The 23652-nt window shown below is 39.1% G+C and overlaps 2 protein-coding genes and 1 non-coding gene across 3 annotated transcripts; 2 read left to right on the forward strand and 1 right to left on the reverse strand.

Annotated features, from left to right (window-relative positions):
- Positions 1-2161: 2161 nt before the first annotated feature.
- On the reverse strand, positions 2162-2268 carry LOC120074859. The gene has a single exon (XR_005481135.1). It is a non-coding gene; the product is annotated as a small nucleolar RNA R71 (small nucleolar RNA).
- Positions 2269-20623: 18355 nt separating this feature from the next.
- On the forward strand, positions 20624-21268 carry LOC120073433. The gene has a single exon (XM_039026283.1). It carries the CDS (start codon positions 20624-20626, stop codon positions 21266-21268), a length of 645 nt encoding a protein of 214 aa, XP_038882211.1.
- A 1704-nt stretch (positions 21269-22972) lies between these two features.
- Positions 22973-23446, forward strand: LOC120073434. Its single transcript, XM_039026284.1, has 2 exons — positions 22973-23131; positions 23228-23446. The coding sequence occupies exons 1-2, from the start codon at positions 22973-22975 to the stop codon at positions 23444-23446; spliced, it is 378 nt and encodes a 125-aa protein (XP_038882212.1).
- The last annotated feature ends 206 nt before the right edge of the window (positions 23447-23652 follow it).

Consider the following 23652-nt stretch of genomic DNA (forward strand, 5'->3'; position numbering starts at 1 on the left):
GCATGCGTCCATCGCATAAGAACAGTTGATTTTTGTATTTTTGTGCAGAAAATACGTTGACGCAAGATGGAAATTGCAATCATAGGAAATCATTGGTCGAGCGCAGCATTACCGCAAGGCTTTGCGGTGATTGTACTCGCAAACATTTGCTCAAGAAGGATTGTCGCAACCTAGTCAGCTCAACTTGGTGGGCTCATCTGAGTGAAAAGTATAATTAATCACGATGGGACAGAAAGCTGATGACAGTCGAATCCGAATTAAGTTGACAGCCGCTAACGAATAAGTATATTCAGCTTTTTGGTGACAAATATTCGGCACATCAGTCAGGGAATTAAAATTGTCCCATCTGTATAATCATGAGAGAGAAGCCGCCTTTCACCCTAGAGGTTCTATAAATACCAAAGGCATCCTTCAGAAAAGGGGTTCAGCTGTTTTACGAGTTCACCGTTCTATTCATAGTTTAGCCTTGTTCTTAGATTTTCTTTTACCTTAATGCGGACGCGAGAGAAGAAGTTTGTGCCGACAGATCATTCCGATAAGCTTGGGAGAGCGCCAGAAGCTTCAAAGACAGAGAGAGGGTCGACGCCTGCAGAAGCAGGAATATCTTTGGAAGCGAATAGAGATTGACAGTGTAAAAGCCTCAGTCAGCAAGGAATTGCTACCAGGCTCTCTACCTTTATCTTCCATTATTATTTTGTACTTAAACTTAGTTATAAAAATGGAATTTTCTTCTCTATATTTGTTCACTCTCTGTTATTTATGCATGAGTAACTAAATTTGTTGAATGGGTTGAGAAGCATTTAGTTAGCACAACTGGGAATCTTCATTCTATGCGATTATCTTGTATTGTGTATGCTTCATTCGTCCATTAGAGATACTCGGGAGGGTAGTCTAAGAATAGGATCTAGGCTTGGGAAAGTCAGGTTAGAATCTAGGCTCAAGAGAGTCAGATTAGAATGCATAATCAAGAGATAGGAGCTTATGAATAAGAATTGTTTACTATTAACGCATCGCATGCATCCTAGAGATAGGATATGATTGTATGCGGTCACCTTGCCTTTATGCATCTTGCATCATTGCATAGGACAAGAGTAGAGACTTAGGAATAAGCTCTATGGACACTTTTGCATTCAACACATGCGTCCTAAACTTAGAAGCATCGTATTTGTATTGGAAAATGACTTGTTGTGCATGGTTGTAGCATAATCGCATAGTCTGACGCATTCCCAAGTAATGCTAGCTAAAGACCTTCTCAACTCGTTCATCTGTATACTCAGTGCATTTATCACACAATCCGACTTTTCTCAAATCTGCCGCATTTGTTATTTTTCATTATCACAATCAACAAACAAACCAACAATCATTTGAGTTACCGGTCACCGCAAAGTTTTCGTAAAATTACCACCGCATATTATTTTTCCAAGTCAGTAAGTTTGACCCTGGACTTACCAGGAACTCAGTGGAGTTTACACTTGGATTCCGCGGAGTGCTCAATGCAATTTCACCATCGCATTTCATCCATATTTTCACATCATAAAATAACGCATCAAGTTTTTGGCGCCGTTGCCGGGGACTTCGGCAAAATAGTGTGCTAACGGTAATTTTTCTGATTTCTTTGCAGACTTTCAATCTCTGGCGAATTATGACCCGGAGATTGAGAGGACATTCAGAAGAAGATTAAGAGACCGCCAACAACAACAACAGAGAACACTAAAATGGCGGAACAATCGAACGCAAGGTTCGCTAACGCGAATAATATATCGGCCAACCCTATCCTTCTGGCGAATGACCGTAATAGACCCATCTGGGACTATGCGTCACCTAACCTCTATGATTTCTCTCCAGGAATCATAAGGCCGGCGTTAGATGGATTGAGGTTTGAAATGAAGCTGGTAATGCTGCAGATGATCCAGGCTGCTGGGCAGTTTGGAGGAAGGCGTGGCGAAGACCCACACGACCACCTAGGAGCTTCATAGAAATTTGTAACACTTTTTTGTTCCCGAATATCTCAACCGAGGAAGTTCGACTCACTCTGTTTCCATTTTTCTTATATGATCAAGCAAGAAAATGGGCATATTCTCTCGAACCGGGGGAGATAACTTCGTGGGAACAAGTGGTGGAAAAGTTTATGAAGAAGTATTTCCCACCAACCGAGAATGCTAGGAGAAGGAAATTAATAACAAGTTTTTAACAGGAAGATGACGAATCGCTCAATGATGCTTGGGCGAGGTTCAAGCAGCTGGTAAGAGACTGTCCACATAATGGCTTACCAGACTGCCTTCAAATGGAGATTTTCTACCAAGGATTGAATCCCTCTTCGCAGACCGTTGCCAATGCGGCAGCTGCTGGTAGTCTGCTCGACAAAACATATGAGGAGGCAAAAAGTATACTTGATCGCATTTCCAAAAATCACGAGGATTGGAAGGAAAGCGATAAGAGATTAAGAATAAAAGATAATGACGTTAACAACGGGGCCATCGCATCCCTGCAAAATCAAATGACTGCGATGATGAGTTTGATACAAAGCATCGCAATTAATAATACGGGAGCGAAGAAAGGGCAGGTCAACGCAATTACTCAAGCGACCACAAGTTGTGTCATTTGCGGAGATGCTCACCCGATGGAAGAATGCCCAACAAACCCGCAGTCAGTATGCTTCATGAGAAATAATCCCTATTCTGATACATATAATCCCAGGTGGCGAAACCACCCAAATTTTTTGTGAAAAAATCAATAACAAAGCTTTCAACCTGTGACACAAAAAGGAAGGCCATCCGGATTTTTCCCGCAAACAAACGGTCTAGTGCATAACCAAGCTAGCAGCTCACAAACAATGCAATCTTCGTCCTTAGAAAGCTTGTTGAAGCAGTACATTGAGAAAAACGAATCAGTGCTTCAGAATCAAGCTACATCCATTAGAAATCTTGAAATTCAAATGGGACAAATTGCAGACAAGCTGAAAAATAGACCGCAAGGAGCGTTGCCGAGCTCAACTGAGCTCCCTTGCAATGCTGGGGGTAAGGAACATGCTTAGCAGTCTCTTCTTGGCTAAAGCAATAACATGACTGCGGAAGTAGGGGAGGAGCCCATTGCGACCAACTTGAATGTGGTGACAACCGAAGACTCGATGGACTTATAGTTCGGAAAAGCCCGAGAAAATAGACCCTAAAGTTACGTCCACCCTTAAGCCTCTAAATCTTGAGACAGAAGAAGTCCAACCACCAGTAGCTCCGTAAAGATTGAAAGAGGAACAAAATGATGAAGAAAATATCGCAATAGTGCCCGCAACGCAAAATGTTATGATCCCACTGAAAATGGGTGACCCAGGAATCTTTACGATACCATGCTCCATTAGAAGGGTCTACAGTGGCCAAGCTTTATGTGATCTTGGGGCAAGTATAAACATAATGCCGCTATCAATCTTCAAACAATTAAATGTCGGCACACCCACGCCCCTAAAGAAAACTCCCCTGCTCGCAAATAGATCTCGAATACACCTTGAAGAAGAGTTGAAAAATGTCGCAATCTCAATCGATAAATTAATCCTGCTGGCAGACTTCCTCATTTTGGATTATAAAGCGGACGAAGATGCGCCCATCATATTGGGACGACCATTCCTTTCAATCAATCGTGCTCAAATTGATGTGCGCAAAGGGGAAATTATAATGAACATTCATGGGGATAAGCTCCAGATTAAGGCAGTTAAGATCCCAGAAGAAAAAGAAAAAAGAGAAAAGCCACCATGGACGTGAACAACCAACTTGGAATAAGCGGTCCCTGAGCTATTATATGACTCAACCTCATCAGGGACGCAACTCTTTTGAATATCCTTTTTCCTGCATCAATACTTCATGAACTTTCATCATATTGGTTATTATCTATTATCACAATTACTTTGTTGTTATCTGCATCTTTCTTGTACTTCAAAAAAAATTGTGTTTTGTTTAAAATTATTTGACCCTCTCATTGTTTTTGGTGCAACAATCGAGGCACAGGATTGTGGCGGTGTTACATGAAGAAGCAACTTATCTTATTCCATCACCGCAATCCAAAGAAGATAGATCGCCGCAAAGAAGGATGCGTCAATACACAATGCGGGCGATAGCACAAATTTGGGGGTTGTATTCTTCCTTCATTTTATTTCAAATTTTGCACTATCGCATCGCATTTTAGTTTAAAAGATTTAACACCGCATCCTCTTTGATTACCGCAATCATTTGACATGGATAAATTTAGTAGGTTACCGCATACTGTCTCTTTACCAATTATGATTTCAATGATGAAAAACATGCTTATATTTCTTTCGTATATATTAGAGATAACTTAACGTTAAGATAATCACCTCATGAAATATTCCTAGAAGTTAGAGGTTTGCTAGCTTTCTTTCAAACTCTCTTTACGAAGCTTTCTAAGAACATCGCATGACTTATTTCAATCTTTTGGCAATGAGGATATTGCCGCATTTTAAATTTGGGGGTGAGGTATTTATTTTCGACCTTGCTATTTTGAAAAAAAATAAAGCAAAAAAAATTGAGAATAACAACTCCACTGTCAATGTAATGGGAAACCCATGTTGATAAGAGTTAAGTTGCGAAAGGCACTTACCCATAGTTGGATGTCCGCATGATACACATGGGGGCAAGCCAAAATGAATGTAAGTCACCAGAATCAACGCATAAATAAATGACCACAACTCTGTTTCCAAGTAGATATGAGTTTAGTCTAAGAAAGAGCGCATTGCTCATAGTTGGATGTCCGCATGACACACATGGGGGCAAGCCAAAACGAAGGCAAGACACTTGGATCAGCGCAAGGTCAGAAACAAAAATAAAAATGTCAAGAAATATGCAAGGATAAAATCATTTGACACCCCGGTGAAAAAATTTTCTTTGAAATAAATCATGCGATGTCCCGGAAGTTAGTAAAGTCTTTTTGAAGGTTAAGCTTGTAGTCTCTAGGTCTTAGAAATATTTTAAGAGGAGACTTGAACAAGAATTAAGGAAATTTTGGTATATAGAATTTGAACGAAGTATCCTTGAGAAATCTAGAAAAGAACATTGTGGTCGACTTGCTAAAGGAAATCTTTAGCTTATGCTTGAGGATAAGCATTGTTTAAATTTGGGGGTGTGATAACGGGCAAAAATGCACGTTATCATAATGCTAAGTTCTTAAACAATGCTGGCTTGTGTCAATAAAATATGTTAAATTGCATCCAAAAAGTATCAAATTCATAATATTGCGGTCGCATGCATCCATCGCATAGGAATAATTGGTTTTTGTATTTTTGTGCAAAAAATACATTGACGCAAGGCGGAAATTGCGATCATAGGAAATCATTGGTCGAGCGCAGCATTACTGTAAGGCATTGTGGTGATTGTGCTTGCAAATATTTACTCAAGAAAGATTGTCGCAACCTAGTCAGCGCAACTTGGTGGGTGCATCTGGGTGAAAGGTATAATTAATCATGATAGGACAGAAAGCTGATGACTGTCAAATCTGAATTAAGTTGACAGCCGCTAATGAACAAGTACATTCAGCTTTTCGGTGACAAATATTCGACGCCTCAGTCAGGGAATTAAAGTCGTCCCATTTTTGCAATCATGATAGAGAAGCCGCCTTTCACCCTTGAGGTTCTATAAATACCAAAGGCATTCTTCAAAAAAGGGGTTCAGTTGTTTTACGAGTTTACCGTTTTGTTCATAGTTTAGCCTTGTTCTTAGATTTTCTTTTACCTTAAGGCGGACGCGAGAGAAGAAGGTACTGCCGATAGATCGTTCCGGTAAGCTTGGGAGAGCGCCAGAAGCTTCAAAGATAGAGAGAGGGTTGACGCCTGCGGAAGCAGGAATATCTTTGGAACCGAATAGAGATTGACAGTGTAAAAGTCTCGGTCCGCAAGGAATTGCTACCAGGCTCTCTACCTTTATCTTCCATTGTTATTTTTACTCAAACTCAGTTATAAAAATGCAATTTCCTTCTCTATATCTGTTCACTCTCTGTTATTTATGCATGAGTAGCTAAATCTATTGAATGGGTTTAGAAGCATTTAGTTAGCACAACTGGGAATCTTCATTCTATGCGATTATCTTGTATTATATATGCTTCATTTGTCCATTAGAGATACTCGGGAGGGTAGTCTAAGGACAGGATTTAGGCTTGGGAAAGTCAGGTTAGAATTTAGGCTCGGGAGAGTCAGATTAGAACGCATAATCAAGAGATAGGAGCTTAGGAATAAGCATTGTTTGCTATTAACGCATAGCATGCATACTAGAGATAGGATATGATTGTATGCGGTCACCTTGCCTTTATGCATCTTGCATCATCGCATAGGACAAGAGTAGAGACTTAGGAATAAGCTCTATGGACACTTTTGCATTCAACACATGCATCCTAAACTTAGGAGCATCGCATTTGCATTGGAAAATGACTTGCTGTACATGGTTGTAGCATGATCGCATGATCTGACGCATTCCCAAGTAACGCTAGCTAAAGACCTTCTCAACTCGTTCATCCGCATACTCAATGCATCTATCACGCAATCCGACTTTTCTCAAATCTGTCGCATTTGTTATTTTTCATTATCACAATCAACAAACAAACCAACAATCATTTGAGTTACCGGTCACCGCAAAGTTTTCGTAAAATTACCACCGCATATTATTTTTCCAAGTCCCTGAGTTCGACCCTGGACTTACCAGAAACTCATTGGAGTTTACACATGGATTCCGCTGAGGAAACTTAAGTGCTCGACCCAATTTCACCATCGCATTTCATCCACATTTCCACATCATAAAATAACGAATCAATGCTCCAGACTTTGAAGCAAATCATCCCCCGCGCACGCCTGGCGTTGACAAGCGTTGAGGGTACCGTTGCAATGAAAGCCGAGGCTTCTTGGCTTTTCATCGATTTAGAGTTGCAACACCACCTCAGCGTCATGGTGCTACCCTGTGAACTATAAAAGGTTTTTCCTTCATTTTTGCAAAGGGAGGAAGAAAATTCATGAAGGTTGGGGTCTCTCTCCGAGTTATTTTACTTTTTTGGTAATTCTTGTTCCAATTTAGATTAGATTTTATATTTTTGTTGAAATTTAAACAAAACTCTTGTAATTTTTCATACAAATTGTCAATGAATTTGTGAAGTTTGATTAGATCTTGTTTCGATTTCAAGGGTTCTTACAATTCTTTTGAGTTTTCTACTTTCTTTATCAATTGCAATCTAATTTGTGCTTTTTTGAATATGATTTTAATTCTTGAAGCATATTGAATGATCTATATCTTGAACATGTATAGCCTAGATGCTTGGTTGTGTCACAATCATTGTTGAATATGTTGCTTTCAATGTGTTCGATGGAATGTTTAGCCAAGATCTACAAGAGGCAATAGTAATTGTGTGTTTGATGGCTATTCTAGGATGCATAAATTACTAGATTTGAAGAAATTTTGGTTAATGAGTAAGCTATCGTAACAATTAATAAACACAATTGAATCTTATAACCTAATACACATGTTTTCTATTCTATATGGCCGCTATCGAACCCAATAGAAGTAGAAGCACATAGGTTGATTAGCGTTTGGCCTATCCAGCCTTAATTAATGATTAGGACACTCTCTTGACTAGGTTATTGCTAGTTTTCGGCCTTTATAAAGGCTAACTTGATCGAGTTGAGCGAGTAGTTGCAAGCATAATCCAATTGTCAATAAACTTTTAGAATTCGATGATAGGAATTACATTGAACGTCTAACTTGAACTAGAAGCAAGATTATTCATTACTTGTTTACATTCATCTTTTATCTTTTGATTTCAATATTTTTTCAATTTAATCAAACCCCCGTTTTATTGCTTTAATAGTCAAGATTAGTTAAGAAAGGATAAGAATTAAAACCTTCCCTGTGGATCGACCTCTTACTTCCACTTTAACTACGAGTTAGTTAGGTTGTTGTTTGAGCTTTATAAATATTGTTTGTTTTGGGTTAGGTAGAACTAATGACACCTACTTAGCATCCAAACAAAATGACACCATTGTCGGGGAAGGCTAATCCATTAAATATTTTTCTTAGCTAACTTAACTAGCAAACCTTAAAACAACAAAAATATTTTCTTTTCTTTGTGTCTACTTATTTCAATATGACGGACATGAGCATCTATTACGTGCTTCAAGAGATGTATACGGCCCATCAAAGAGAATAAGAGGTAAGAGAATTTAATGAGCTTAAAAGTGAAATAAATGAACTAACCTCTCTTGTTCAAGTTTTGGTTAACACACACAGGATTCACGTGGTCCTGAGTGTGAATTTTATGCTCCTTGGGAGATGCCTAATCAAACCCCATTATCGATGCCATATCCTTCTACCAATTTAGGTAATTCTTCAGAAAAATTAGTTGATGAACTTTCTAACTACTCTTGTAAGTTTATGTAGGAACATTCTTATCTTTCTCAAGAACCATCGAGTTTCCAATAGGATAGCTTCTATTCTGGACATGAGGTTAGAATCGAATTTTAGAATCTATTGATCTCGCTGCCCAGATTATCGAGTCGGTTAGGATAATCGATGAGCCTTGGGAAGATGCATCTTCTGAAGATATTAAGTTAAACGGTGGAGGAATTCACATCAACAATCCAATAGAGCTGCTAATTCTTCGAAATTTCTATCAAGTTATGACGTTGGACTTAATAATATGTGAACTTGCCAATGGCTTTTCTGATTGTGAGTAGGATTCAATTCAATTTCACCTGGAGACTCAAACCCCCGTGTCGGTTGAGGTCCATCAAATGCCTGAACTTGCACACTCCATGCTTATGTTGGAGAACCATTCAGAGCCTTCCATTGTCTATGGCACTGAAGCCGATCTAATTGAGGAGTTTCCTTGGATCGACAATGAAGATGATATTTATTCCACGTCATATTCAGAACAAGCAAGTAGGGATAAGTGAGCCTGTACTTTCCTTTAGAGTTAGAGGCTTCCAAGCCTAGAAAAATTCTTTGTCCTGGAATCTCAGGTAAAATAGTTAGAGGCTTCCAAGCCTAGAAAAATTCTTTGTCCTGGAATTTCTTGCATCTTTGATTATTGCTCATACTTTCCTTTAGAGTCAGTTGTTGAGTCTTTTCTTTCTTTTGACTTTTTCGAGTCATTTGAGTCTTCTGATTCTTTCTTTTTTCCTTTTTTTACCAAATATTAGAAAATCCAAATTTGATATGTCTGGTTCTCGAAAGAGGATGAGTTCTCTTATAGTCCTTCCAAGCTATATAGATTCATCCAAGAGAGGACGGGAGAAGTATGAAATTTTTATGTACCTTGAAAATGTTAAAAGATGGGTCATGTCGAGCAATCGACATTAAAAATTTGTCCTTCCTAGAGGTAGCTAGGCGTTAAAAATAAAACAAATTTTTAAGCTTTCTTTTAATAAATTATTTTTTTTCTAAGTTTTTCATTTTAGATTTAATATTTTTTAGAATTACTTTTGATTTTTAGAGTAAATTCTATAAGTTTTTATTCTAGTTTTAGTTCTGATTCAAATATATATATATATATACACACACACTAGCGACACGACACTGCGAGGCAGAATCATGTTTTAAACGCAGATTCTGCCATTTTTGAGTTACATTCTTCTTCTTCAACACTTTTTCTCTCAAATTTTCTTCCCACCTCTCAACAATTCTTCATCCTAACTTCAAATCCACGCCATTTTGCTTTCAAACTCTTCAATTCCTTCACTTTTCAAGGATTTCTTCCTTGAAATTTTTTGGGTTTTTCACCAAAACACCATTTTAGAACTTTCTTTTCTCTTCCTCTCAAGCAAGAGATTCAATCACCCAAGGTAATGTATTCCTCTTTCTTTTAACTCTTTGATGATTATCTTGAATGTGATTTGAGTTGAGCTTGATAGAAATTTGAATTTTGTTTTATGAGAAATCTGAATATTTTCTTGAATAATGCTTGATTTGCTTGAAAAGAATGAATTTTGCTTTTGAATTGTTGAGTCTTGGATAATTAGCAATAATATGCTTGGGAATTTTTCTGCTTGCAGGTTTCTAAATCGATAGAGGTGTAAGATTATTTTGTTTGAGAATATTTTAGAAGAGTGAATTAGGATTTTCTTAGGTTTCAACCCCTATTCTGTGAGTATTTCCTTAGAATATTTTTCCATGAGTTACTAAGCCTAAAAAATGGAAAAATGTTGGAAGTTCAAGTGGTAGGAATTCTCTTCCACATCCTGAGTCTAATAACCCTAGGTTTGTTTCAAAGGGAGCTAAGAGTAGATACCATAAAATGGTAGCTCTTAGGAACCTGGTGCCAGAGAGAGCTTTGACCTTAGAGCCAAATTTCTATCCACAAATCATTTCTGAAATATGGGAGAAAGGATGGAAAGCCTTTGTAGCTAACCCTGGTGAAGCTTTAGTTAGAGAATTATACGCCAATATTGACCTAGACAGAGATGTATTTTTAATGAGAGGTGTTAGAGTCTCTTTCTCTTCTTCTAAAATTAATGAAACAGTCTTTTTCTCTTCTTCTAAAATTAATGAAATCTTTGGCCTAGCTCAGTTTGATGATGAGTACGGTCGGTTTCTATCTCAACCACTAGATGAACAAGAGATTATAGAAGCCCTCTGTGGGCAAGGAGCTCAATGGACACGTTCTGGTGGTGTTGTAGTAAGGTTTAGATCTACGAACATGTCTGTATTAAGTCAAATCTGGCATGCTTTTGTATGTTCCAGATTAATGTATGTCCTTAGACTCACCGATGTGACCCGAGATAGAGCCAAACTTCTTTATTGTCTCATTTAGGGTATGTTCATTAACATCAAGAGAGTAATTCATGCTTCTATAAGACGATATGAACATTGTTCTATAACGGATGGCCTTGGACGCCCTAGCTTAATAACCTTGTTGTGTCAAAGGTCCAGAGTAGAAATACCCTGAAATGAGGTGAAGGAACTCTTATCAAAGAGTACCTATGAGTGGAAGCAAGATCGTTCCAAATTCACGTGACAGAAATACATCATTCACAAACATACATACAAGTTATGCATCTACTATCAAATTATAACATGCTTTGAAAAAATAAATACAAAGGAAAAAAAGACTCACCTTTGAAGAACCTTTCTTCTGTTTATCTCTCGATATCGTCAAGAACAACACCTCTCGCTGTCGCTGTGATCGTCTATCAAAATCTCTCACTCTCGTTCAGCAAACGAACTGTCTTCTACACAAACAAGCAGCAACTTGGACACCACCATTTAGTGACCATATATTCTCGAAGTGAGAATCCAGAAAGTGTGGGCTCTGTTGGATTTGATAGAGGGAAGGAGAAAAGAACGATTGTATTCAATGACTAAGCAAATGAGAGAGGTTTGGAGTCTATCGTATAGATTGGTGCTTGATCGTTTAGTAAAGGGTGCATGATCGTTTAGTAAAACAGGATGATCGTATAGACGATCATTTAAGTAATCTTGCTCAGGCGCGTGATTGCTTAATAAAAGTTACACGATCGTTTAGGTAGATACGCATGTGCACGATCATTCAGGAAACACTGAGGCTATCGTGTAGGCTCTTGTTAGCTAAACGATAGACAGTATACAACTTGTGAAGCGATTATACAATTCCTTAGCAAAAATGAAAACTATTTTCATTTTATCCTTCAGTTATAAAAATTGAATGCAACCTCTCACTTTCACGTACGATTATGGAGAAAACCACCAACAATTATCCCATAATTGTTTAATTATAAATAAATATAATAACAAACTTATCATATTATATTTATAACCTATAGTTTTAATATCACATCATATGCAACAGTTAAAACATAGTCCTTTTCTCCTTTACTCTATATAAATCATATTTATATCCTTTTCCCCAATTAATGTATCTCATGCATCATGTCAACTATATCGTATATAATTGAACCAGTTGATCATATCATATATAATTAAATTCCCTCTTGTCAATTTGAACATTTCAAACTAACCCAAAAACTGATTCTCTACTTGAATCCATTGAGCTACCAAGGGGACCTTATAGACCTATAGCTTGAAGCTCCAATGGTACGTGAATATTTGACTAACAACCGTTAACTGTCGAACACTCCACTAAAGACCGATAGCTGCACTCTTCTCACCACATATATATTCCTGTGTCCATCGAATATAACCAGTCAACAGTACGATAACCCTTCACAGAAGCTCATAAGTACAATTGGGCCAATTTACATTGCCCCTGTAGTTACATCTAACTCCTTAAGTACCACTGATCCCTCTAATGAACAACATCTCATAGTCCTACTATGAGTGGACACCTCTCGGTCCATGAGAATGTGTGTGGTGCCACATCGTTCAAGCCCCGGAATCAACCTTTAAGGGAGCCAATCAAATATCTACTTACCCCTACTTCAAGAAGAAGTGAATTCCATCTTGTGTAGCTGAGTTCCCAGCTCCTCAATCTGATGAATCCCCAAAGTGGAAGGTTTGAGTCAACAATCTGGCCACTCGCACCCATGCAAATCAAAGGACCGCTCTTAAAGGGAGGAGTTTCCAACTCACTCAGGATTAAGGTCATGTTACCTATGATCATCCTAGTAAAGTGAAGTCTCTGTCATGAACGACGTTATATAACGAGACTAAGCACTTCGTGGTCTGGTCTTATACAAACTCTTTTGTATAGGATGCCCCCGCTCGCATGTCTCCACATGAATGATCAGGATCAAACCACCTATAGCACGTCACAACACTTGTAACAATCTACAAAGCGGGCCGCATCTATAGTGTATAATGTTTTCCTCCTATATCCATATACTACATACCATTTTGGTTATCACTTAAGGCATGATCCACCTGTATGTCTCCATATACATGCTTAAGTTACAATGACAACCAGGGATCTTAGTTTATTGGTTTGTGGTAAAGAAAAATAAAACATTTCATGTTTCATAGACAACAGTGAAGAAAATATCTCATATTATTACATCACAATCATTTGTTCAATACAGTGTTTACAAACTATAGGACCTAATGAGAATTTAGGGCATCAACCCCAACAATCTCTTACTTGTTCTAAAGCGAGTGGGGTATACAATACAATAAGTACAAAATGATAAACTAGGGCACTAAGGCCCAGTACCACTATTGTCACAATAGAGGGTGATGGGCCTAGACATGTATGGAACAACTTCCACATCAGTCAGGAACTTCCTGAGCCAAACAGTCTCCTTAGGAGCTTCACAAGTCGCTACATACTCGATCTCCATCATGGAGTCGGATGCACCCCTGCTTAGTGCTTCGGCATACTACAACTCTTCCGTTAAGAGTGAACACTGACCCTGAAGTGGATTTCTGAGAATCCTTATCAGTCTGAAAGTCAGAGTCCGTGTATCCAATAAGGATCAAATCCTTAGTTCTATACACGAGCATGTAGTTCCTCGTTATTCGAAGATACTTGAGGATATTCTTGACTGCGGTCCAGTGACCCTGTCGTGGATTAGACTGATACCTACTGACTATCCCCATAGCGTAGTAGATGTCCGGTATGGTACACAACATCACATACATCAAACTGCCAATGATAGATGCATAGGGGACCCATCTCATCTCTTCAACCTCTTGAGGTGTCCTTAGATAATGTAACTCCATTCCTGAAAGGTAGTAGGCCCATTTCAATACAGTGTTTACAAACTACAGGACCCAATGAGAGTTTAGGGCATCAAACCCAACATGAGGAACGTCTGGGACATAAAACTCCAATTTCTAAGACAAACCATTTCAGCCTTCCGAGGCCGTGGAGTTGAGAACTCCATGAACAAGAAGAAGAAGAGCTAGGTGAGGAAGATGAACATCTAGGAGAAGAACCACTGAGGGTAGAACTTCCCAGTCATCCTCATGTCCAACCCGCTAGTGGTGAGACCTTAAGTGAGCGAGCATTTAGAACCGCCATTGAAGCCTTAAGGGTGAGTCATGAAACCGCTCACCAAGTTAGGCATATGCAAAGAACTGTCGATTTCATGTGGGAAGGAGACCGTCTTTACTACGCTAGCATAGGTTTTCAGTATTATCTTCAGCGAGAGCCTGACTCACCTTACTCGGACTGACTTTGGCATCACACATATTTTCCTGTATCTTCTTTCATTTTTGCCCTATCTTTTATTTTTCATTTTCATTTTCACTTTTATTTGCTTTCCTTTATTTGTTTTCTAGGTTTAGAATTTTTAGACTAACTTTCTTTATTTTTTGTAGCTTTTCTTTTCCTTTCTTTTTCTTTCTCTTTTCTCTTTTGTAGGAATAAACAAGAATGAAAGAAAAACAAAAACAAAGCAGGAAAAATTTCTACCACCACCCATTGTGCGAATTCAGATGAGGACTGTTCCCTTTGTCATTTTGTCTTTATGCTTAATTTTTAGTTTTATAAACATTGAGGACAAAGTTTAGTTTTTAAATTTGGGGTGGAGAACATTGTATGTTCATTTTTTTTTAGGGTTGTTAAAAATGAGCCTTACATAAAATTTTGCTCTACTATCTCTATTATCCTTGCATGTCTGAAACCCTTGAGCACCTGTCTGGAACATTGTTTGTTTTGGGTTAGGTAGAACTAATGACATCTACTTAACATCCGAACATCACCCCCCCCCCCCTAATTATTGCTTTCATGCAAAAACCCCAACCCTAGCTATCAGATCTCTACCACCATGCCACATGTCTCCAGCCATTTCGCCGCCTAGCCAGTCGCCTTCGCCAGCAGTCGCTCGTGGGTTGTTGGGTCGGACAAAGCCCCAGTCACGCCCAGCTCTTGGTCTCCAGTCGCTAAAGATGTCCAATTTCCCCAAAGGGATGGGGCCCCATCCCAAATGGGGCGGGGATTCCCCAATTAGCCGGGGAATGAGGGAGGGAATGGGGGAAAAATTCGCCGTTAGCTAAACGAAGACGGGGACAGGGAATGCTCCGACCTCGCCCCGTTCCCCATCCCCGTCCCGATTAGCTTTTACATATTTACTTAGTATATTTATCTAATGTTATGTTATTATTATTATTATATAAATATTACATTTAAATTTCAAATTTGATTATTTATTGGGAAAGATAATGAATATGTTTAAATTGATTTTTATAATTTAGATTATATTGTGAACAATTTGATTTATATTTATTTCTTTCTACTAAAAAAATTAATTAGCTTTTTTAAGCCAAAATTTGAGTAATTTATCTTTAAATTCAAATTGTCATATAAAACTAACCATAATAAATAATTTAGTGATAAAGTTAATTATTTAATTAAAATTTACTCACATTAGTGATTTAAATTAATTGGTTTTTTACAAAAAAAAAATAAAAAGGTAACGAGAAAAAAATTCCTGTAGGAAACCCCCGCTCTGATCCCCGTGGAGAATTTCACGGGGATGGGGAATGAAATGGGGAGCGGGGATAGGGATAGGGAATGACATCCCCGGCCCCGCCCCACCCCTTGGACATCTCCACCAGCTGCAGCAACGTCGTTCCACTTGCCTCGTGCCACTCCAACCTGTAAGCCGCCAAATCTGCCTTTCCGTTAAGCCAACCGCGAGCTGAAGTCGCGTCATCGACGCCCAGCTACCCAAGCCCATGCCACCTATACATTCGAGCTTCTAGCCAGTCGTGCCCTCCCTTCACCATCAGCCCGACCTCGTCATCGAACCAGCTTCTGCCACAGATCTTCTCTGTCGTCATTTCCTTGGTTCTTATCAAATCTTGGTTGGAGTAAGAGTTTTGCGTAAGTTTTTGGGTGTTGGTGTTGTTCTTGATTGGTTTCTGAATCACTTGTTATGTCTTGGGTTTTTAATTGTGTTCCTCTTTGCATTTAAAGGTTAATTTGGAGTTCTTTTGGAGAATTTTTAAGTCGTTGTCCAGCCGTATCGTTGTTTTTTTCAACAGCATTGGATAAACGATTGGTGAGTTTTTGGGGTGAATTTTAGGTTTGGAAGTGTTATGGTAATGGCTAAAATTGAGTTGTTGATTGGGATAGGTTGATTCTTGGCATTTCTCATAATAGAGAGTGTTTGTTTGCTTGAACTGAATTGTGTCTTAATTTGAAGTAAGTAATCTTACTATTGAAACTGCCACATGCTAGGCAATAATAATTACGTTTTATTGAGGTTGTTTGTTAGAATGATGCTTTATGTGTGACTTCATTGATTTGAGATGTCGAAGAACTGAGTACGCATGAAAAATGGTTGAATACTAGCATGATTTTAGTATATTTTGTTATGTGAGATTCTGATTGATCTGAGGATGATGAGATGTATGTGTATGTTATAGAACTATGATATGATGCATGTGTTGTTTACCATAATGATAGCATCCTTACCGTTAGTTAGGTACCCACTAGAGGTGGTGACCTCCTTCGGGGTTACTAAAGGTTGTGTGTCCTACGGGATTCACTAGAGGTGGTACTTCCTTCATGTAAACCCCGTACTCCATTTTTCCTACATAAGTGAGTAACAAGTATGTTAAGTAAAATTATGAAATGAGGTAAAGAAAGTAGGTAGATGGAGGAAGAAAATTCTAAGTGTTAGAAATACTTAGTCAAAGGTGAGTTAGATAATATAACAAGTGAAAATTTGGCTAAGTGTAAGGTCAAAAAGGACCTATGCATTAAGTTTAAGAGACATTAACACATATGATAAGAAAGCAACCATGCGTTTGTAAGGTTGGATGCATGATTGGCCGAAGTATTGGCAAGAGGCATTGCTAAGAGTTGCTCATGCGTTCGGTATGTGTGAGCAAGAGCGGAGAAAGCGAGATGTTGAGCGCAAGGCGATAGGGCAGACGATCGTATAGTAAGTGTGCAGAGGTAAACGATGCTCGCAGTAGCTAAGTGATAGGCTATACGTGAGATCGTTGAGAGCGAGATCGGCAAGATCGCTAAGAGCGAGATCGTTTGCTAAACAATTGAGCTAGACGATATGAAGAATCTCGTTAAACGATAGCGCTATACATTGGACGATAGTGCTAAGTGATGGGTGTTGGCACTGCACGATCGGCATCAGCGTTAGACGATGAGCTGCATAACAAGCGCTATACGATAGACGTTGAATGCTAGACGATAGACGTTGAAACGCTAGACGATAGGAGTTGGGCACTAGACGATGGGCGCTGGGCGTTAGACGATGAGGTATGCGATGCACGCTAAATTTATATTATAAGGCGAAGGCCTCATATGGGTTATGAAGAAAGGAAAAATAAATTAATTAAAGAAACTCACTAATGGGAATTGGCCGAAAGCACTAGTGTTGGATGAGGTCGCAGTTTAACCCTTGAACAGGCGAGGCAGAAGGAAGTATAAAAGGGAAAGGAAATTTAGAAGCTCGGTTTTCGCAAATGACTTGAGCAAATCAAGTGAGATCAGTGCCGTTCGAAAGCTAGGAGAATCTAGTTTTCAAGGTTGTTTTTCCGAATAAAGATCTCACACGAAGAATAGAAAAAAGTGAAGAATTTGCAAAAGAGGCAGATTCTTAGATTAATCAGGGCTTAAAGTGAAGATTGGAAGCTCGAAGACAAATTACAAGGAATTTGGGGCCAATATTTTACGGTAAGAAAGTTAACTCAATTCTAAACAAGTTTGTAGAAGAAATCTTCTTAAAAAGAGTTCTGGATTTTGAGTTATGAATTTTTTAAATTAGAACATGGAATCGGTGTGTAAATTGGCAGCTCACCATAGTGAGCGAGAGCAAGTGAGAGATAAGAAAATGAGCGAGAGCAAGAGTGAGTAAAGGAAGAGGAGGATCTTGCTAAGGATGCAAATCTTGCTGTAAAGTTACAAATCTCGCTAGAAGTCACAAATCTAGCTGGAAAGTCACAAATCTCGCTAGAAGTGGTAAGTCTCACTGATGAGGATGATCTCCCTCATGATGATCATCTTACTGGCAATGTTGTTTTGGTGGTAAAAGTTTCATTAGTAAGCGAGCTACCTGAAGCATTTTGCTAAGAATTCTAAGGAATCTAACCGGGGATTATGTCCTTTCAAGCCAAAAAGAGCTAGGAGAGGCATATAAACCGTTTAAGAGCCCCGACAAGCTGTGAGTGACTAATGTTTCTAAATGATAGAGTTTATGCTTTGCAAAGTTATTCTCATGCTAAGTTTTATGTGATTGGAAGCAACTTATTTCTATGATTGAAAGCATGACCAACGCATGATGTTTACTAATGTATGAGTTTTCCAAGTATGTTTTCCATGTCTAACGCATGCTAATGGTTTTACAAGCTAGCTCAACATGATTTAAGCCAACTTATTTTACAAAGTATGAAGTATGTGTTAGGATTATAGCTAAGGTTGAGTGAAGCTTGAGATATTATGTTTTAAATACCTAAGGTTGTCAAAGTATATGCGTTGGTATTTCTAAACATAATGAAAAAGGATACTGAAGGTAGAGAAGGTATCCTAAAGAGATTTCTATGTTAAAAGCTATATGCTGAAAGATTTTTATTGTGTATGATTTAAAGCATGATATATTTGTAGTAAACCGGATACTGAAGGTATGGAAGGTATCCAAGAAGTACCTAAGGTGTTGACGGTACTTAGTAACTCCACGTGCACATAGGTAGTTCTGAATGAGAGGCCGAAGTATGGGTCTCCTAGGCTATATACCAGCAAAGGGAGGCCGAAGTATGGGTCTCTTGGCCGGTAACAGACATTGGGAGCTAGAGCGATGTATGCTCGTTCTCAACTAGGAAATAATGATGTTTAATGGTGTTTAAAGAGTAGTTATCAATGTTTATGTTTAGAAGAAATTGCTTGAGATGCCCATCGGTATATTTCAAGAAATCGACGTAGGGGTCTCTCCTAGCCATAGTTTAGTATGAAAAGATCAAAGTAGGGGTCCCATTTGGCCATGGCTTACCATTGGTAATTAGAGCGATGGATGTTCATTCTCAACCAAGATTCTGGTTTCAGATACAATGGTTTTAAAAGTTTTTATGTTCATAGTTGCTTGGCATATTTTAGTTCCAGTATTATGTTTTTTAGCTTTCAGTTTAAGCATGAAATTTATGTTTTATTAAGTCACTCACTAGGCTTCTAACTCATGTTTTCAAATGTTTTCCTTTCAGATAGCGGTCAATTCCTAAAAGACTTTTCTACTGCTGCTCTGCCACTCAAAGAAACAGGTTGAAGGAAGCATAATTGAAGACCTGTATTAGTTAGTACACATGTGTCTGTCTAGTGACTAGTATTCTAGGTGGGGCTCACTAAGTTGTAATATTCATGTATGAACAATGTTGCGAAACCCTGTAATGTAAATGTGTTAAGTTCTGAGTTAATATGTTCTTATATTGATAATATGTACATACTCAGGGTTTGACAAAATTTAACAGGTTAGATAGGCAGTAAGTGCCAGCAAAAGGGTTGGTAACTACTATCGTCACATTCACTTCTGGATTAAGAAGGGTAATCTGGAAGGGGATGTGACACTTCGGGATTCACCAGAGGCTGTGCTTCCTTGGGGATTCACTTGTGTTTCCTTTGGGATTTACTAGAGGTGGTGCTTCCTTCAGGATCACCAAAGTTCGTGTTTCCTTCGGGATTCGCTAGAGGTTGTGGGTAATTTTAACTACGGTAGGATGAGTTTAGACATTTACTTTTGTTCCATGAAAACTTAAGAATTATGTACGTTCACCAAAGGTCGGCATCTAGAGTACATAGATGTCTAGCCTGACCTAGGTAATAGGGTTACTTACTAAGTATTTTATACTCATCCCTTCCATGAGTTTTTTTTTTTTAAGCTAAGGGTAGGGACGCGCCAGTGAAAAATAAGCAGAATCTGTGATCGAGCTAATGGGACTAGTCATATGCTTCCACTCGTATTTTCTAGATTTCTTATGTTTTAGTTTCTTGTTTTGGTATTTAAAAACCCATAGTTTTGTTTCTTGTATTTTTTACTTTTAAGTTTTGTAAATTGGTTTTATGATTTTGTTGGGGTACCCAGTAACTTGGATTTTTATTTATTTAGTTTTAATGAAATTATTTAAATTTCCGTCGTTTATTAGATTTTTATTAAGCTATGAAAGTATGTCGTTTTGAATTTCATACATGCATGCTTATAGTAATGACCTAGCTTGAGTCCTAGGGAGTCGGATCGTCAGAGTTGATATCAGAGCCCATGTTTTTGGTTCTAAAGACTGATTTACCACGTAATTTTAGATAATCCTTTTGGCTCAGTAACGAATTCCTGTCGTCGCCAGGTATGCCTTACTAATAAGGGTTTTGTTTATATATATGTATGAGACTAGCTGATGTAATGCCTTAGTAGATATGTTTCATTGAAGAAGGTTCCAGTGAGAGCTGATCTATGAGCTCATGGTAGGACATGGCATTTAAAGCTCAGAGCAAGGAGGACAGTTAACAGAGGGGTTCGAGACCCCCAAGTGCAGCACCCACAAGTCCAAGACCCTCCCCCGCCAGGGGTGTAGGAAGAGGGAATCGATAGGAGTCAGAACGTCCCGACAGCTTCAACCCCACCCACGGCTCAGTCAATGAGAAAGCAATGGAAGTAAGAATCGGGAAAGTTGTGGCATCATCCCTGGTGGAAAGATTACAATACCTGATCCATATTGTTATGGCAAGGTAGGCCGTTCAGAACCAGACTCGACTGCAGAATCATAACATGCAAAACCTTTCCCTTAAGGCTAAACACTTGAGGGATTTCAGAAAGTTTGACCCTTGCCCTTTTGACGGATCGTTGAGGGATCCTACAGAACTAGAGATGTGGCTATCCTCGATCGAAATGATCTTTTGCTACATGAGGTGTACGGAGGAGAACAAGCTCCGTTGTGCAGTTTTTATGTTGACCGACAACGCAGAGATTTGGTGGCATTCAGCGGAAAAGATGATTGACACCAATGGGGGACTTGCGACGTGGGATCAGTTTAAGGAGTGTTTCTACGAGAAGTATTTCTCAACCAACACTCGATACAATAAGAAAGTCGACTTCTTGAATCTGAAGCAAGGGGTTATTTTGGTGGAAGAATATGAGCAGGAATTTGATAAGTTGACCCACTTTGCCCCTAAGCTGGTAGCCACCAAGGCAATAAGAATAGAGAGGTTCGTTCAGGGTCTGAGGAGTGGGTTGCACGGTATGGTGCATGCCTTGGACCTCAAGACATATGTCGCGGCACTGCAGGCCACTGTGAGGATTGATGTCGACTCCCAAGAAGGAGAAGAGTACAAGAAGTCATACGGAATTAGGACCTCTTCGGATCAGAAAAGGAAGGCCGAGTCGAGGGCTCCTAAGCCTCAGCAAAAGAGCTAGAATATGAGTAATGCTCCATGTCAGTAGGGGGAAGCAGGGTCCTTAAGGCACATCTGTCAAAGAGGATAAGCCGATCTGTTCAACCTGTAGTAAACATCATTGGGCACGTTGTCTGGCCGGTACTGGAGTTTGTTTTTGGTGTGGTAAGAGAAGACACATGTCAGAGAAATACCCAAGGAGGAATTAGTCTGAAAACAAGGGCCAGCCTATGAGCTCGTTTCAAGGAGGCCAAGTCGTCATCAGCAGTAGGGTAAGGTGTTTTTTACCACTTGACATGAAGTCGAGAAGTCTGGCACAGTTCTGACAAGTACGTTCCCCATCTTGGGACACGATGCGTTAATTTTGTTTAACTCCAGTTCATTGCACTCTTTCATATCTTCAGCATTTGTAAAGCATGCCATGTTAGGATCAAAACCTTACAGTACGCCCTATCAGTTTCCACTCTATCAGGAGAAATCATGTTAGCTACTGAGAAGATACAGGCATGTCAAGTAGAAGTAGTGCATCATGCATTAGATGTGACCTTGATAATTCTCAACATGCGTGATTTTGATGTAATATTGGGCATGAATTGACTAGTAGCTAATAATGCCAGCATAAATTTCTCCCACGGGGAGGTTATTTTTTACCCTTCTATAGAAGCTAGGTTTAAGTTTAAGGGGACTAGGACCGTGGCCCTGCCCAAAGTGATTTCAGCATTGAAGGTAGATAGGTTATTTAACCAAGGTGCCTGGGGCATCTTGGCCAGTGTGGTTGATACTAGAAAGACTAAGGTCTCCTTGACTTCAGAGTCAATAGTAAGAGACTACCTAGATTTTTTCTAGAGGATCTCCTAGGCTTACCGCCCCTAGCGGGAGATAAATTTTGCTATCGAGTTGAAGCCAGGCACAACTTCTATCTCGAAAGCCCCGTACATAATGACACCAACGAAATTGAGGGAGCTTAAGAATTAGTTACGAGAGTTGCTGGATAAGGGTTTCATACGCCTAAATGTGTCATCGTGGGGTGCACCAGTGCTTTTTGTGAAAAAGAAGGATGGATCATTGCATGTCTGCATTGATTATAGGAAGTTAAATAAAGTGGCCATAAAGAATAAGTACCCCCTTCCAAAAATTGATGACTTGTTCGACTAGTTGCAAGGAGCTACTGTGTTCTCCAAGATTTATCTCGGGTCAGGATACCATCAAATGAGAATAAAGGACGATGATATGCCTCACTAAGCTAGCACATTTCATACCAGGGAAATCCACTTTTTCAGTAAATAAGTGGGTGCAGATATACATGAAAGAGGTGGTGAGATTGCATGGAGTACCTGTGTCCATTGTGTCAGACAGAGACCCTCGTTTTACATCTAACTTTTGGAAGGGTCTTCAGGCAGTGTAGGGTACTCGGTTGGATTTTAGTACAGCTTTTCACCTATAGACTGATGGATAGACAGAACGTTTGAACCAGATATTGGAAGATATGTTGCGTTCCTGTGCGATAGAGTTCTCAGGAAGTTGGGATTCTCACCTGAATTTGATGGAATTTATTTATAATAACAGTTACCAGACTACTATCGGCATGTCGCCATTTGAGGCCCTTTATGAAAAGAGTTGCAGGGCTCCAATTTTTTAGGATGAAGTAGGAGAGAGGAAGTTGCTAGGGCTTGAGCTAGTACAAACCATGAATGAGGCAATTCAGAAAAACTGAGCTCATATGCAAATGGCTCAAATCAGACAGAAAAGTTATGCCAATGTTAGGCGTAAGAACCTAGAGTTCAAGACTGGTGAAAAGATATTCTTAAAGGTGGCACCCATGAGAGGTGTTCTGAGGTTTGGAAGGAAAGGAAAGTTGATTCCGCGATTTATTGGGCCTTTCGAGGTCTTAGCCCTATGGCTTATCGATTGTTGTTACCGCCGTCACTCTCTTTAGTTCATAATGTTTTTCATGTTTCAATGTTGAAGAAGTACGTGACAGATCTGTCCCCATGTGGTAGATTTTGAACCGTTGCAGTTGAATGAAAACTTGAGTTATGAATGGAAGCCTGTGAGAATTCTCGCCAGGGAGGTGAAGATGTTGTACAGCAAGGAGATAACGCTTGTGAAAGTCTTGTGGCAGAATAACCAATTCAGGAGGGCTATTTGGGAGGGAGAGGATGAGATGAGGACCCAGTACTCTGAGCTTTTTCAGGAGTGAACTTTCGAGGACTAAAGTTCTTTAAGGAGGTAAGAATGTAACATCTCGTGTTTTCGTAATTTTTTTAATTTTTGTTCAGTATTCTTTTTTTTTAATTTAGTTCTATTGAAGGAAAATTTGGATTTTTTGTCACCTGAATTTAATTTTGGAGTTATTGTCGAAAATTGAAGTCATTTTGGGAAAAAGTGGTTGAGTTTTGAATTGGA

The sequence above is a fragment of the Benincasa hispida genome, chromosome 3, assembly GCF_009727055.1.
Source record: "Benincasa hispida cultivar B227 chromosome 3, ASM972705v1, whole genome shotgun sequence".
NCBI lineage: Eukaryota > Viridiplantae > Streptophyta > Magnoliopsida > Cucurbitales > Cucurbitaceae > Benincasa > Benincasa hispida.

Excerpts from the sequence above, each read along its gene's own strand:
- LOC120073433 (XM_039026283.1), top strand. The coding sequence starts at position 20,624 with ATGCAAAACCTTTCCCTTAAGGCTAAACACTTGAGGGATTTCAGAAAG.
- LOC120073434 (XM_039026284.1), top strand. The coding sequence starts at position 22,973 with ATGGCTCAAATCAGACAGAAAAGTTATGCCAATGTTAGGCGTAAGAAC. Across the intron at positions 23,132-23,227 it reads GATTTATTGGGCCTTTCGAG|ATCTGTCCCCATGTGGTAGA; the intron begins GTCTTAGCCCTA and ends AGTACGTGACAG.